Raw genomic sequence first — 17,507 nt, 5'->3', positions numbered from 1 at the left:
TTTGAAGTTCAAGTATCTGAAGTCAGCTATCATGTTGTTCAGTTCAAGTTTTCTTTCCCCACCTAATCAATTCTAGCTTCTTCACCAAGAGTTCTAATTCTTATACCTTGGGTCCCCTCCAGTGCAGTGACCTGTAAAAACAAATTATTAAAAGTCCAAAACAGCTTTGATTTTGCCTTGATTAAGATCAAAGATTAAAAACAACAACAACAACAGAACAAAATTAAAGACAGAACCAAAGGCCAAAGTCCTAACAAAGAATGAGAAAAGAATGAACAGAAGCTGACAACAGAATGGATTTTGAGAATGCGAAGCGCATTAGGTCTTTATTTTTGAACTTCAGATGGGATAAGGAAGAATACTGACAAATATTTACATAAGAGTTACTATAAAACTTAAGTATATCTATACTTGCTCTGATTACTATTATACAACAGCTTTTATTTAAAACTGCTAAGGAAGATGATAAGCATATCCCTGTCAGGTATAAAGACCTATTTTAATAACTCAAATATCTGCTGTCTTATAATTCTGAGACTATCAAAATGGTTCCTTGTAATTCTTTGATATATCTGTGCTTTTGGATTACCAAGAAAACAGTAGCATCTATAATTTTGATGGTTTTGAAACATGTCCACAATTCTTTGGTTAATTCTTCCACCTAATGGCGGAGCTTCAGTCCTCTCCCCTTGAACCTGAATGGCCACTAATGAACACAATGTAATGGAACTGGAGTGACTTCTAAGTCTAGGTGGCACAAGGCAATGCAGTTTCTAGCTGGCTCTCTCTGAACACTCACTCCTGAAACCTGGCTACTGTTTGCCAGGAAGTCCAGGTCACATGGACATGCCACTTGTAGGTGTGCCGGCTAACAGCCCACAACTGAGCGAGGAAGGCCTCAAGGGGACTCCAGCCCCAGCTACCATCAGCATGAAAGACCCTGAGCAAGAATCTCCTGAGTCCATATATTTGTATATATAATAACTGATTGCTATTATTTTAATCCACTGTTTTGGGGTGGTTTGTTATGGCACCAGATAAAATGACAGCTTTGTTTCTGTCTTAATTTTTTTTTTCCCCAATCTGTATGCCTTTCATTTCTTATTCTTCTTTCTGTAGTGACTAGGACTAAAGCACAATGTTAAGCAGAAGTGGTAATAGTGGGCATCCTTGTCTTGTTCTTCATTTTTAAAAAAATGTTTCTAATGTGTTATCATTTAGACTTATGTTATATTGAGTTACAGAAGTTCCCCCTCCCGTTCTAATTTGCTATGTGTTTTGTTTTTAATCATGAGCAAGAACTGACTTTAAAAAATCTTTCTGCACCTACTGAAATGTTCATATGACTTTTTCTCCCTTACCTAGTTACTGTGGTGAACCAACATTTTAAAGATTTTCTAATGTTAAGCCACCCCTATCTCCCTAAAATAAACTTACAGACTCTGCTGTATTCAGTTTGCTAATCTTTACATCTATATTCATGAGGGAGATATGCCTGTAACTTTTAGTCTTCTTACTAACTTTTCTGGTTTGGATATCAAAGTTCTATAATGAGCTCACAGAAAGAACTGGGGCACATTCTTTGCACATTAATTTTTATCCTTCTGTTGTAACACATTTAAGACAACATATTTTCTTTGTATTACTATTTTGCTGCTTTATTAAAGTTTTAGGTTTTATATATTATTTTATATAAACATTGTATATATTGTTCACTTTTTATTTACATATTTTACATATTATTCACTTTTAAGCATTTTAAAGTTTCCAAGACACATGAATTACTTGGAAATCTTTAAATCTCCAAATTTATGTGATTTTTTATCCTTTTATTAATAATCTATAATTTAATTGCATTCTGGTCAAAGAACATGGCCTGTAAGACAGCAATTTTTAAATTGTTAAGATTTACTTTACAGCCTAGTCAATGGTCCATTTTTTATAAATATTCCAAAGTCCTAGAAGAAAATGGACATAAGGTTTTACATATTTTTCTTATTAAATTAAGCTTAATTGTGTGGTTAAATCTTCTATTTCTTTACTTATATTTCATCTTATTAAGAAGCCCATGAATATGGACTTGTCAGTTTCTTCCTATAATTCTATTCTTTTTTGCTTAATCGATCTTGAGGTTATTTTATTAAGTGAATACAAATCTCAGAGCTAATACTGGCATTTGCATTCAGAGTAGCTATGCCATTTGGTGAGTTTTTTGTTTTTGTTTTTTTTGGAGGTGGAGGGGCACAGGAATTCTGCAAGTTTTCCTTACTTCCTCTCCACCTAGTAACTTTTTTAAAAGTTTATTGAGAATCTTCTTGTTTTGTAGCACTAAAGGACCATGGACTATATAACCTGTCACACTACCAGAATCATAAGTCTTTGTGTTACTTTCCTTTAAAAACTGACAGTTTCACATGGATGGACCTTGAGGATATTATGCTAAGTGAAATAAGCTGGTCACAAAAAGACAAATATTGCATGATTCTATTTATATGAGGAATTTAAAGTAATCAAACTGTTATAAACAAAAAGTAGAATGGTGGTTGCCAGGGGCTGAAGGGAGGGAAAACTGATGTTGTTCAACGGGTACAGAGTTTCAGTCATGCAAGATGAAAAGATGGGTTGTACAATGTGCATATGGTTAACAGTACTGCAGCATACACCTAAAAATTGTTAAGAGGGTCAATTTATGTTATATGTTTTTTTTACCACAATTAAAAAAAAAAAAACAAACTGCTTCAGAGCCAGTGAAAACAGGTGACAGTTAGACCAAATACAGGATTTACAGAATTTCTACCTGTAAAGCAGAAAGAAACTTTTAAAATTACCAGCAGTCTCTAAAAGTATAAATATAACTCTTCAAGTGATTATTACAATCTTTTACTCTCTTCTAAACCAACCAAGTTCTTGCCTCTTTCACAACTGTCTCACAGTTAATGGAGACAATAGAGGCATCTTTTGGTTGTGGCAATTATAGGAAGATTGTGGACTTCTTCAAATTCTATTTCAAAATATCCCTGTTTGAATACAGTTTTCATATTCACACCTCCAAATGTAGTTTCTATATGTCAGTCTGAGGACTGGTGCCAAGCTGGGTATATAAGAATCACATAAGGAAGAGACTTTAAAAACACAGATTTCCAGACCTACTGAATCAAAACGTAGAAAAATCTGGGACTCATAAAAAAATAATTTATGTTCAGTTCCCCTTTATTTAGCTGGTTACTATGTATTTTTTTTTAATTTTTTTAATGTTTATTTTTGAGAGAAAGAGAGAAAGAGAGAGAGAGAGAGAGAGAGAAAGACAGTGCAAGTGGGGGAAGGGCAGAGAGAGAGGGAGACACAAAATCTGAAGCAGGCTCCAGGCTCTGAGCTGTTAGCACAAAGCCCGATGCGGGGTTCAAACTCACAAACCATGAGATCACTGACCTAAGCTGAAGTCGGACACTTAGCCGACTAAACCACCCAGGCACTCCACCATGTATTCTCTTAAAAGCCACCCCTAACTCCTCAGACACAGCTCCACCAATACACAGTACTAGCTCATGATACATAAAGCACAACAGGTCTGTATCTCCCACTAGACTATGAATTATCAGAGGGCATGGTACACATATTCATGGTATTCTCAACACAAACATATTGTCAGTAGCTGGTTTTCAATACATGTTTTCTGAACCAAATCAACAACTGTCAAGTATTATGTATGGAAATATATTTTAAATGATAAAGTGACTATCAGTCAGGTAAGGTACATCCACATCATCTTGAGAGTGTTTAAAAAATACACATTCCTGGGGCTGTCTAGATTTAGTGAGAGTCACCACCTTCATGACCTCCTCCACTGTGTGAGAATAACATCCAGGGGGAAGTGGTTGTATATAATTAGAAGAAGATTTTGACTGTTCTGGGTCAGAAAGAGGAGGATGTTCCAAAAAAGTAATGATACCAGAAACTGGTCACACTGGGGGATGCCTGGCTGGCTCAGTTGGTGGAGAATGTGATGCCTGATCTTGGGGTTGTGAGTTCAAGCTCCACAATGGGTATAGAGATTACTTAAAAATCTAAAAACAAAACAAAACAAAACCCCACACATTGTGAAAATGGAATTATAATTACTTAGTTATCAAGTAGATATGGGACCTGAATGGGAAAGGAGTCTGAGTTTCTAGCTGCAGTAAATGTGCCAACAGTGGCACCATTTATGGATGGGGAAAAAAGCAGGTCTCAGGGCTGGGACCAATGGACTGTGTGGGAGGAATGCTAGCTCAGTATCTAGACATATTGAGTCTGAGGCAGCTACAGGACATCCACACAGAGATGAGTGCCTTGCATAAATGGGTTTATGGCTGAGAGGAGAGACCTAAGCTGAAGACGAGATTTAGGGTGATAAGCAGAAAGATGGTAACAAACCCACAGAATGAGACCACTCATACATACAATTGTTAAGAGTAAGAAGGAGGAGAGACAGAGACAGAACCCTGAAGAAGACAAAGTCAACCAAGGAAGGTAAGCTCTGAAATGGGTGACTAGCCAGAGAAGTAACAGCAAAATCAGAAAAAATATGGTTTTAGGGAAGGAAGGCAGAGTCAACATTATCAAAAGTCACAGAGGGATAAGAAAAGAAACCAATGGAAAGTCCCTCACTGCATTTCAAAACTAGAAAGCTTGAAAATGGTACTTTAGAATAAAGGTTTCAGTGGGGAGGTTGGGGCAGAACCATGGGCTGAGGAATGCATAGGTGATGAGGATGGAGAGGCAAATAGCATGATGTCTTCTTTTGAGACTCTGTGCACACAGGTGTGCACGTGCTTATGTCCACACAGGTAATAGGACAAGTGGGGCCGAGATGAGAGAAGAGTGTTGAGATGACAAGAGGCTGAAGCACATTTATAGAATAAGGAAGAGGAGATGTGAGAAAAAGGTTGAAGACACGATTAAGAGTGGTAATGACAGAGAATGAGGTCCCTGAGGAGGAATGAGGCATTGGGATACAAACCTAGGATCAGAGCAGGGAGGTTCTTCTCCTGGGACTTAAGATGAGTGCAGAGAGATATTAACTTTCCAGGTGGTGGAAGCTGAAGAGTTATTTCCTGATTTTTAAAATGTTTCTCTGCAGGACTGAAGGCAGATCACATTCTGAAAGTAGTGGGCATGAAGGTGGGTTGAGAGCTGGCTTCCTGTGGGACAAGCCAGAGCGGAGGAGCAGTGGGAATGACAACGGTGTGTAGGAGGACAGTGAGGCACCCCAGGTCCAATCAGTGCCCAAGCTTACCCAAGTGCACACATGAACCCAACGATAGCTTACAGAAGCTGAACAACAAACTACCTGAGGCAAAGTTTCATGGGGTTAGGGAGAATTACAGACCCACAGAGATTATTTTTCCAACATATTAGAACAATAAGAAAGTCATTAAGTAATAAGTAAGGTGGGGAAGGGAGTAATGTACTACAATAGGTGAAAAAATCAAGGAACTAAACATCCTGGTGAAGTCAAGGGCTAAGAAGACAGAAAGTAGCCGTCAAGATAGCGCGTTTAAGATTTCAGGTTGTGAGCTGAGAGGTCCAGAACTGTAAGTCTACGGCATTACATGGTTCCTTCCCAGGGACACAACGCCATCCAAGCACAAAGAAAGAGGTACTGAGAGGAGAGGGCAAAGAGAAAGACAGTGAACGGCGTCCTCAGCATTCAAGCCTTTGGCAAATATGTGAGAGGAGGCTGCGACATGGGGACTGTGAAGTCGGGACAGATCCAAGGGCAGCAGTGTGATGTGTCTGGATGGCATGAGTCTCAGAGGAGATCATTTTAATATGCAAGTTGGAGAGTAATGGCTTGGACTAGGAAGTTCTGTGGTTACAGGGGAAGCAAGAACAAGTAGCCTCTACCTGAGAAAGACAGAAAGGTAGTTTACTCAGGGGAGAGCCAGGCTTCTATAAGGAGAAGATGCAAGGACAGGGTTCACTGAGTGGCATGCCCATAGCAGAGTGCAGCTTTGGAGACCACCATATATAGAGAGTGGCCAGAAAGACAGCAGGGGGCATGGGGCCACACCTCCTCTGAGGAAGAAATGCCTGTCCCTAACACTAGGTACCCATACAAGGCGAATGGCTCTCTTCCTGAGAAGACTTACAGAAAAAAGGGCCCAAGCCAGTGAGGATGGAGGCAGGGTTACTAAATACACTTGGTAACAACCAAGCTCTCCTTGCAGCCTTCAACTTGGCCTGTCCAACAGGTGGTTGGGTAAATAAGTCTAACATTTAAGGGACAAATCACAACCATTTCATTGACTTGTATAGTTGAGAGGAATTTAAGTTACAAATGTCTTACTTTTAAGCATCTCAGTTCCAATTTTTACCAATTCCTCGATTTAGATCAATTTGATCAAACTAATCAGGGAATTCAAACATCAATTATCATATCCAGTGATTGCAATTACAACAGATTTATGTAAAAAAACAAGGGCAACTAGGGACTTGGAATAGGAGGAAGGGAGCAAGGTGGCTGGGGCCACAAAAGGGAGGGATCTTGTGGTAGGGCTGGTCCACTGGTCTGTGCCCAGACTGTGATCCCACACTCTACCGTGTAACAGAGCCACAAAGAACTGAACACAGCCACAAATAAGTGCAGGTAAAACTGGGGAGATCTGAATGGGTTGCATCCACGTGGATTTCCTGGTTGTAGTTATGTAAGAGGTTACCACTGGGGAAAACCAGGCCAAGATACCCTTGTGCTATTTCTCACAACTGCATGCAAATCTACAATTATCAAAACAAGAAGTTTGGTTTTTTGTTTTTTTCTTTTTTTAAATTAAAGGCAACAAAGCAAAGTGTACACCTGGAACATAGGGTCTTCAAAGTCATGGTAAACACTGGAGATTAGTGTCTCTAGCTCAAGGATATTCAACCAGAAATTTGAAGAGGGTGAAGGAGCACCTAAATGTTACAACCACTGCCCACAACCCCATTCCCTGCACACACACCCACACCATATGGAAAGAGAAACCTAGTATTTAATAAGTAATTGATAACAGACATGAAATATTTTAACAGATTAGTCCATCTGATTTGTCCAAAATTAGCCAACATACTTTTCATGGAAATGTACTTGGTTGACAGAAGGAAAACATTGTTCATGGAAGAAATAAAGTATGGACTTTCCCCCCAGTAATTAGATTTTCAATGGAATGTCCATACCCTTCTAACAAGGAATACAACATACATAAGGGTATATAATCTGCGACCTTGAATAGAGTGAGATTATTCAGTCTATACAGGAGGACTCAGCACACTAACACTGAACCATCATTGCATGTACATGAGTGGGTACATCAGAATCCAAATGGTCAACCACAAGGGAACCGTTACACAAAAGAATGGCACATCCAAAGCCACTATTAAAGCCACTAAAAGACTTAATATAGGAAAATGTTTATAATGTATTGCTATGTGGGAAAAGAGCTACAATCAATATGTGAAGAATTCTAATTTTAAATTTAAAAGAATGTGTATATATGTTTGTTCAGAAAAAATACAAAAAGAATATAAACCCAAAAGTTTTTGTTTTTAAATTATGGGTTTTTTTCCTTTACATATTTCTGTTTTAAAAGTTTTCTGCAGTGAGTACATACAACTTTTATAATTTGGGGAAAAAAGCAAACTATACTGATAAATATTTTAAGTAAAACTTACAAAGCCTATGGAATAATAGGAAAAGGAAGTATGTTTATGAATACACATACACACATATATGACTACAATTATTTTAAAGAAAGGAAATTATGCATAAGAAAAACAGATTAGTAGAAAGTACGCCAAAGAAACGGTGGCTGTGTTTGAAGGATGAATTATGAGCAGTTTTCCTTCCTTCTATTCTAGACCTTGAAATTTTTCCTTAAAGAACGTTTATTATGTTAATATGCAAAAAAAACCACTGTATTTATCAACCCTATCCCAAACTTTTTCACCGTAACCTGCCTAAAACAAACCAACATACACATGCACACAAAACCACAAATACTTACATGGGCTTACATCTCTGTATCTGTTTCGATTTCTGTTTTCTGGAAACTTGGCCACTCTATGAGGATAGTCATGGGACTCATTGCGAATTTCCTTAAAATAACAAAAATATATTTTAATATTCCTCTTAAATTGTATATAGCAAAACAGATACCTTCCCAGCCAGTATACAGTAACATTTATTGAACACTTATGATATGCCAAGTACAACACAAAGCACGTTGCCTACGTTATCTATTTCAATTCTGACAACACTGGTAGGAACAGTTATCCCTGTGAGGGATGACAGACTCTGAGAGATAAAACAATCTGTCAAAGGTCACAAAACCAGTAAGTGGCAGGACAACAAAGGTCGTTCAGGCACCAAAGTCTCTGCTCTTGATGAATTTATATATTGCCATGCAATATTCAACCCCTACAAGTAACCTTAAACACGTTATGTAATACAGAACTAATGCAATGGAGGTATCTAGGCTAAACACATCACACTCAGATGGGTTAATACCCATCTCTATTTTGGAGTTTCTACCTTAAAACTTTAATCTGTTTCTTCATCTTGGGCACCTGGGTGGCTCAGTTAAGCAGCTGACTTTGGCTCAGGTCATGATCTTATGGTTTGTGGGTTTGAGCCCCGTGTCAGGCTCTGCTGACAGTTCAGAGCCTGGACCCTGCTTCAGATTTTGTGTCTCCCTCTGTCTTGCCCCTCCCCTGTTCACACTCTATCTCTCAAAAACAAATAAACATTAAAAATTAAAAAAAAAAAAACACCTTTAATCTATTTCTTCATCTTTATGCCACTTTACTGTTACTTTGAGTCCAGAAATATCCTCAAATTTTATTTCTAGAGCCATAAGTGCTTAGCAACCACCACTAGGCCAGAAGCTCATTTTAGGACCCTTACAGTTTTCTGTGTTCTACAATGGAAGAAATTCTGTGAGGACACAGCTGCACTAGGCACTCAGCTATTTGGTGTATCACCCAATTTGTTTTTTCACCCAAATAGAATACGTTTTTCTGAGAATTCTGGTAAAAAGTGAGGGGCAGCTGGGTGGTTCAGTCGGTTAAGTATGCTGACAGCTCAGAGCCTGGATCCTGCCTCAGATTCTGTGCCTCCCTCTCCGTCCCTCTCCCACTCACACTCTCTCTCTCTCTCAAAAATAAACATTAAAAAATTGTTTTAAAGTGTGTATTAACAGCAAAAATTAATTGGGTCTTTGGTCACACTATCACATGTGAGAAAAAGCATTTTAAGTTAGGCACCAGATAATTTTATAAATTAAGCATAAATAAATTATTGAAGTCACTTAGCAAATGACCTTACTGTGGGTTCCATACCCTCTTATATGCCACCAGCCCCAGAACAGGTAACTTTATAGTTCGTATTTTCACCCACTGAGCCTTCTAAGATGCAAAGAGTAGTGAAACACAGACCACCTCTCAGTGGGAGGAAATCTCAGTCACACTGTGTGTGCAGAGAATGTACGTTGGTTTGGCTACTTTGGAAAATGCAATCTGCCACACACACACACACACACACACACACACACACACCACAATTGTTTTTACGGACTTTTAATGCTTCTCTCTCATCCAGCAATCTTGCTGAGCTCTCTATTATTTTGTAGTGACTCTGAATTTCTCAATATACCCAAATAGTGATCATTCTGTCTCTTCCCTATATTTCATATTTCTTATTTATTCACACCTCTTATTTCCCTTACTTATCTAATTTCATTGGCTAGGACTGCCTAATCAATATCAAATAGACATACTTTTTCCCCTGATTTGTAAACAACTGCCTCTAAGGTTTAACCACTAAACATAACATTTGCTTTGGGTTTCTGATCGATATACCCTTTTCAAATTAAGATGGTTTCTCTTCAACTTCTAGTTGACTAAACATTTTTTTATCATGAATGGGTGTTGAATTGTATTCAGTGTGTTCCCTACATTTATGGAAGTGATCATATAGCTTTTCTCCTTTACTCTGGTAATGTGCTAAATTACAATTAACAGATTTTCACTTAGTAATATGACCTCAAGTTTCCTCTATGTCTTTTCATGGCTTGATAGCTCACTTCTCTTTAGTGCAGAATAATATTCCACTGTCTGGATGTACCATCATTATTTAATTTAAAATGTAAGCACCTATGTTTTTAAGTTAAACTGACCTCTAATTTTCTATTTGCATGTTATTTATTCAGTTTTAGTACCAAAGTTACACAATCTCATATAAGAAGTTGGATAGAGGGGCGCCTGGGTGGCTCAGCTGGTTGAGCATCCGACTTCAGCTCAGGTCATGATCTTGCAGTCTGTGGGTCCAGGTCCTGCATCAGGCTCTGTGCTGACAGCTTGGAGCCTGGAGCCTGCTTAGGATTCTGTGTCTCCCTCTTTATCTACCCCTCCCCACTTGCACTCTGTCTCTCTCTAAAAAATAAACATTAAAAAAAAAAAAAAGTTGGCTAGAAATACTACCTTTCAAAAAAAATAAAAAGAAATACTACCTTTCAGTTTCAAATACTTTTCCATGAACGCATTAACAAATAATTGTAATTAGCTGAAAAGATGAAAAAGTGTCAACTATTTCCACACATTAATTATAAACATTCTTAAACATTAAGTAATAAATTTTATATGTAAAATTAAACAGTCAGGTCTCAGCTTATATTTATTTGCATAATCTGAAACACTTTATAGAGTTGAAACACTACAAAGTACAAATAATTTCATATTGCAAGTTAGTAACAAAAAATATTAATATGAAATAATACTAAAACATACGGTTTTCTGTTAATAGCTCTTCTGTATCAACTGTAGAGACACAAATTGGTGAGAATAAAAAATTCTGAAACACTATGCAGATAAGAGTGAAGAAGCATTCTCATACATGACTGACAGAACGTACACAGATACAATGTTTGAGAATGATTTAATAAGATCATAAATTTGATTCACCCTCCTTACCCTCTAGGAGGGTTTTATATCACACAGCCACACAGGTATGTGTGAAGATGTACACACAAGGATGTGCACTGTACATAACAGTGAAAAATTAGCAAGAATATTAAGTGTCCTTCAGGAGTGAACTGGGGAGATAAATCACAATGCACCAACGCAGCAGAATACATGGGAATAAGGAAAAAGGACACCAAGTGCTACAGTGATATGACAGGATTTCAAAGATACACTGTGTAGTGAAAGAAAGTACAAAAGAATAGGCTCTCATGGGGGGAGGCAGCACTCCACTCAAACATATATATGCCTGAGAATACACTGAATACTTCTAGAAGAAGATGAGAAGTTAGTAACTTCCAGGGAGGAAAAGTGAACATCTAGGGAAGGGTACAGATTTATGTAACTAAAGAGTTGTTTTAATAATGAAAGCTATCAAACAGAAAAATATATATCACATTCATGTTACCATCAGTGAAATTAAACATTTATTGCCACTTTTGAGTATCTCATTCAAATCTTTTTAGAAAAGGAATAAAACACATCATTGCAGCATTATTTACAATAGCCAAGATGTGGAAAGAACTTAAACGTCCATTGATAGATGAAAGGATAAAGAAGATGCGAAATATATGTAAATAAAACAATGCACTACTACTCAGCCATAAACAAGAATGAAACCTTGCCATTTGTTACAGCATTGATAGACCTTGAGGTATGCTAAATGAAATAAGTCACAGGAGAAAGACAAATACTGTATGAGTCACTCACATGTAAAATCTAAAAACAAAACAAAATAAAAACCTCACAGATACAGAGAGCAAACTAGAGGTTACCTATGTGGAAGGGGGTTTAAGGGTGGGTGAAATGGATGAAGGAGGCCAACTGCATGGTGATGGATGGTAACTAGTCTTGTGGTGGTAATCACTTTGTCATGTACGCAGATGTCAAGCAGTAAAGTTGTACACCTGAAACTTACATAATTAAAAAAAGAAAACCCCATAAATCAGATATAGCTAAAGGCTTTCCCCTTACCCTGTCCCTCTTTCTTTCCAAAGTAACCTGTCCTTTTAACTCCTTTTTATTGGGCACTTTTTGTGCCATTTGGGTTTTAAACCATATATTTATATATTCTTGAGTTCATATATTACTTTAAAATAAACTAAAATTCTAATAAATACTAGTATAATATCAGTTCTAATGCTATCTAGTTTTAAAATCAGATTGAAAAGTTGTTGCAATCCACAGAATGGGAGAAAAATCATTGCAAATCATGTATCTGATAAGGGACTGCTATCCGGATTATATCAAGAACTTCTACAATTAAGAAAAAAAAAATTTTTATTGGGCACAGAGGGTCCCTCCATTACATGAGCCCTTCTTCAATGCTTGTGTTATACATATAAACCTGTTTTCCGGGGGCACCTGGGTGGCTCAGTCGGTTATGATCTCGCTCAGGTCATGATCTTTAGGTTCGTGGGCTCAAGTCCCATGTTGGGCTCTGTGATGACAGCTCAGAGCCTGGAGCCTGCTTCAGATTCTGGGTCTCGCTCTCTCTGCCCCTCCCCTACTTGCTCCCACTCGCGCTCTCTCTCAAAAATAAAACATTAAAAAAAATTTAAACCTATTTTCCACAGTTAAGTTTATCTGTCAGTTTCTGATTCCAATTTTTAGCCTAAAGAAACACACTTATTTGTGTACACTGTGACAAATCATTACTGATGTTACCAAAAAAAGAAAAAAAATTAAATAGATGGAGCCCCAAGTATAGAGGTAGGGAAGAAATTTTAATTTACAAAACACCATAAAACAGCCAAGTTCTTGGGTTAAGAAATATATTCATAACAAATACATTCTATTTTCTCAGTTAATTAAAATAAAAAACCACATAACTCTTACAGGGCCCTTCTCTCATTTCCAATGTTATTATTTGTTCTTCTTTACCTTTCTTTAATTTCAGTGCATTTAGGAAGACTAGAACCCCTAATAGTTTTTTTTCTTCACCATGCCAGACTAGAGTCGACTCAACACAGAACCTATCCAATACTTTAAAAAGCAGCTCCAGAGGTACATATTAGTCGCCTATCCCAATACCCATTCTTTTTTACTCAAAGTTCCTAATTTTACTTTCCAACTTACAGTTAGCCCAACTAAAAACCTGTATTTCCCAGTCTCCAATACAGGTAAGAATAGTCATGCAACACAGTTCCAGCCAGAGAACAAGCAGAAATCGCTGGGCTGGGTTGCAGATAAAAAGGGCTCTGCTGACCTGTGTCCTTCTCACGTCTGCCTGCCCTGGGTACTGGTTTTGCCACTAGAGGTCAGGGGTGGAAATGGGCAGGAGATACCCTGTGCCAACAAGGTAAAAAGCACATTCTTTTTTTTTTTTTTTTCAATTCTTATAATAACTTTATTCTTTTAAGAGAAAAATCTTTAGCATAGTATTTGGGACTATTTATAGCACTAAATAACTGTTCAGCAGCTTAAATGCGAACACTACCTACTGCTCTGGTAGAATCCATTTTTTTTTTAATAAAATTTTTTAAATTTTACTTTTTTTTAATTTACATCCAAATTAGTTAGCATATAGTACAACAATGATTTCAGGAGTAGATTCCTTAATGCCCCTTACCCATTTAGCCCATCCCCCCCACCCACAACCCCTCTAGTAACCCTCTGTTCTCCATATTTAAGAGTCTCTTATGTTTTGTCCCCCTCCCTGTTTTTGTTTCCCTTCCCTTATGTTGATCTGTTCTCTGTCTTAAAGTCCTCATATGTGTGAAGTCATATGATATTTGTCTTTCTCTGACCGACTTATTTCGCTTAGCATAATACCCCCCAGTTCCATCCACGCAGTTGCAAATGGCAAGATTTCATTCTTTCAGATTCTGGGTAATACTTCATTGTATATATATCCCACATCTTCTTTATCCATTCAACCATCGATGGACATTTAGGCTCTTTCCATACTTTGGCTATTGTTGACAGTGCTACTATAAACAGGGTGCATATGTCCCTTCGAAACAGCACACCTGTATCCCTTGGATAAATAACTCGTAGTACAATTGCTGGGTCATAGGGTAGTTCTATTTTTAATCTTTTGAAAAACCTCCATAATGTTTTCCAGAGTGGCTGCACCAGTTTGCATTCCCACCAGCAGTGCAAAAGAGATCCTCTTTCTCCACATCCTTGCCAACATTTGTTGTTGCCTGAGTTGTTAATGTAAGCCATTCTGACAGGTGTAAGGTGGTGTCTCATTGTGGTTTTGATTTGTATTTCCCTGGTGATGAATGATGTTGAGCATTTTTTCATGTGTCGGTTGGCCATCTGGATGTCTTCTTTGGAGAAGTATCTATTCATGTCTTTTGCCCATTTCTTCACTGGATTATTTGTTTTTTGGGTGTTGAGTTTCATAAGTTCTTTACAGATTTTGGATACTAACCCTTTATCTGATATGTCATTTGCAAATATCTTCTCCCATTCCATCGGTTGCCTTTTAGTTTCGCTGTTTTCTTCGCTGTGCAGCTTTTCATAGTTCATTTTTGCTTTTGTTTCCCTTGCCTCCAGAGATGTGTTGAGTAAGAAGTTGCTGCAGCCGAGGTCAGAGGTTTTTGCCTGCTTTCTCCTCAAGGATTTTGATGGCTTCCTGTCTTACGTTTAGGTCTTTCATCCATTTTGAGTTTATTTTTGTGTATGGTGTAAGAAAAGTGGTCCAGGTTCATTCTTCTGCATGTCGCTGTCCAGTTTTCCCAGCACCACTTGCTGAAGTGACTGTCTTTATTCCATTGGATATTCTTTCCTGCTTTGTCAAAGATTAGTTGGCCATACGTTTGTGGGCCCATTTCTGGGTTCTCTATTCTGTTCCATTGATCTGAGTGTCTGTTTTTGTGCCAGTACCATATTATCTTGATGATTACAGTTTTGTAATATATCTTGAAGTCCGGGATTGTGATGCCTCCAGCTTTGGTTTTCTTTTTCAGGATTGCTTTGGCTATTAGGGGTCTTTTCTGGTTCCATACAAATTTTAGGATTGTTTGTTCTAGCTCTGTGAAGAATGCTGGTGTTATTTTGATAGGGATTGCACTGAATACGTAGATTGCTTCAGGTAGTATTGACATTTTAACAGTGTATGTTCCTCCAATCCAAGAGCATGGAATACTTTTCTTTTGTGTGTGTGTGTGTCTTCTTCAATTTCTTTTATAAGCTTTCTATAGTTTGCAGTGTATAGACCTTCACCTCTTTGGTTAGGTTTATTCCTAAGTATTTTAAGGTTTTTGGTGCAACTGTAAAACCCAACACATTTCCTAAGTATATTCTTAAGTATTCAAAAAAATTTTGTTGCTTAATTTTAACTGATCTCAATATGACTACACTTATTTTTTTGTCCTTTAATCAATGAGGATGAATTTTATAGTGTTACTATATAGTGTTACTATGGTAACACTATATAACTGTGTAACACTATATAACACTATATATAGTGTTACTAATTCTTTATATCCCCAGAATAAATTTGGGAATGGTGTTTTATACTTTATCTCTAGATAATATCTGTCGATGACACATTAGTTTTAGGGCTATAATCATAGGTAAAATTGAACTACCTATTTGGAAGGGGAGAGGAAATGATTACTCATTCATTTCTACCTTTCCTGTGTATTCAATCTGCCCTTCTAAAGCTTTGTTTCATTTTATCATTCTTCTAGCTTGAATACAATACTTAGCTCATTAATATTCTTTTTTGTTTTTCTTAAAGACTGTCCAAACTTCTAAACTTCAAATCCTCTAAGTTTAGAATAGTGTCATCTCATTATTTTCTAGTCTTTAATGGCAGTCTTGATTTATTCTTTCACCCAGAAACGATTAGCTGTTTTCTATGTTATGCTTCCTTATTTCCTTTTCCCCGTTTTTTTCTGTAGTAATCACGTTTTCTTTGTTCCTCTTTACTTCCAGTAATTTAGAAGTAAAAGCACCATTCCTATTTTACCAGGAATTAGTCTTAAAATTTTGCAAAAGCATGTTTGGACTTATATATTTCTACTAATGTGAAAATATCTATTAATAAATCCCTACTGGTAAATATATAGTACAATTACTATAGGTTTCACTTCTCTCTTCCTACAGCTCAATCCCCCAAATCTTCTTGAAATAAGCTAGAACTTTGGATCCATATTTTTTAACATGTGCAGTTATTTCAAAAATATTTATCATTTAAGTAAGGTTTACAAGTATAATTATAACTATTTAGCGTTAACTCTAGATTGTATTTGGCCTCACTGTCCAAACCTACTTTCTACACCTATTCCATTTCTCTCAGCTCTGGGGTGACATTTCTCCATTATCTTCTGGCATCCAATGTCAGAGTGCATTTGTCTGATGCAAATGTCATTGGTTCTTCTCTAAAGATTACTTGTTTTTCTACCTTGCAGGGCTTTTTCTTTATCCTGAATACTTAGAAAAGTCATCAGGATGCATGCAGAAATTCATGCAGGTTTTCCTACTTTTTAAATATATTCCTGGTGAAGACTTTCTGGTCCCCTTTGATCTTGAAATTCAAGGCTTTCTTCAGCTCAGAGGTATTCTTCCATTATTTCTTTGATCATTGTATCACCTCAGGGTCTTTCTTTCAGAACTGCCTATCACAAAGATTTGAGACCTTTATGTGTTTTAAATGCTTTCTCAGAATATTCAGTTTAAAAATCTTTTTCCCAAATGCAGAGATTTTTGTCAAGCTAACTTGGTATTTTGCACTATTTTGCTAGTGAGTCTTAAATTTTTTAAGTCTATTAATTTATTTTGAGAAAGAGCTAGTGCACATAAACAGGGGAGGGGCAGAGAGAGAAAGAGAGAGAGAGAGAGAGAGAGAGAGAGAGAGAGAGAGAGAGAGATGGAGAGAGAATCCCAAGCAGGCTTCTCAGTGCAGAGCCTGACACAGGGCTCAATCTCACAAACTGAGATCATGACCTCTGACCAAGAGTCTATGAACCAGTCAGGGCCACACAGGCACCCCGTTGAGTCTCTGAGGAGCTGAATTTTTCACATGCCTAACATTTGTTCATCGTCACAGAAAACGTAGGCATCAGCTCTTACCCAAGTTTTTGTGGATGCTTACACTGTTTACTATCAAAATCCCCTCAGTTTCGGAATTGGAGGAAGGTGGTCAAAAGATACAAACTTCCAGTTAACAAGATAAATAAGTACCAGGGAGGTAATATAACATGGTAACTATTGCTAACACTGCTGTGTGATACAGAGAAATGTTGACAGTAAATCCTAAAAGTTCTCATCACAAGAAAATTTCCTCCTTCCTTTCTTTTCTTTTGATTGGATTTATACAAGAAGATGGATGTTAGTTGAACCTACTGTAATCATTTTCCAATACATGGAAATCAAACCATCATGCTGTACACCTTAAATGTATAGTGATTTCTCAATAAAAGTGAAAAAAAAATCCTCTAAGTCTCAAATATATGGGTAGGACCCTTCTCTCATGTCAAATAATAATGTAGATTTTTTTCTTATCACTGTATTTTGGT

The 17,507-nt window shown here is 37.2% G+C and overlaps 1 protein-coding gene across 4 annotated transcripts in view; it reads right to left on the bottom strand.

Annotated features, from left to right (window-relative positions):
• Positions 1 to 17,507, bottom strand: part of PTPN2 (protein tyrosine phosphatase non-receptor type 2) — an 85,691-nt gene that overhangs the window by 54,356 nt on the left and 13,828 nt on the right. For 3 of the 4 annotated variants that reach the window (XM_019814962.3, XM_019814960.3, XM_011287948.3), the window contains exon 2: positions 8,022 to 8,112. In XM_019814962.3, coding sequence (XP_019670521.1) covers positions 8,022 to 8,112 — 91 coding nt within the window. Of the gene's footprint in view, positions 1 to 8,021; positions 8,113 to 17,507 lie in introns of those variants that run through there. The other variant, XM_019814961.3, reaches the window with a different exon arrangement.

Source organism: Felis catus, chromosome D3 (genome assembly GCF_018350175.1).
Source record: "Felis catus isolate Fca126 chromosome D3, F.catus_Fca126_mat1.0, whole genome shotgun sequence".
In the NCBI taxonomy this organism is placed as follows: Eukaryota; Metazoa; Chordata; class Mammalia; order Carnivora; family Felidae; genus Felis; species Felis catus.
Note: the sequence above shows the minus strand (reverse complement) of the source record. Positions and strands in the feature narration are given on the sequence as shown.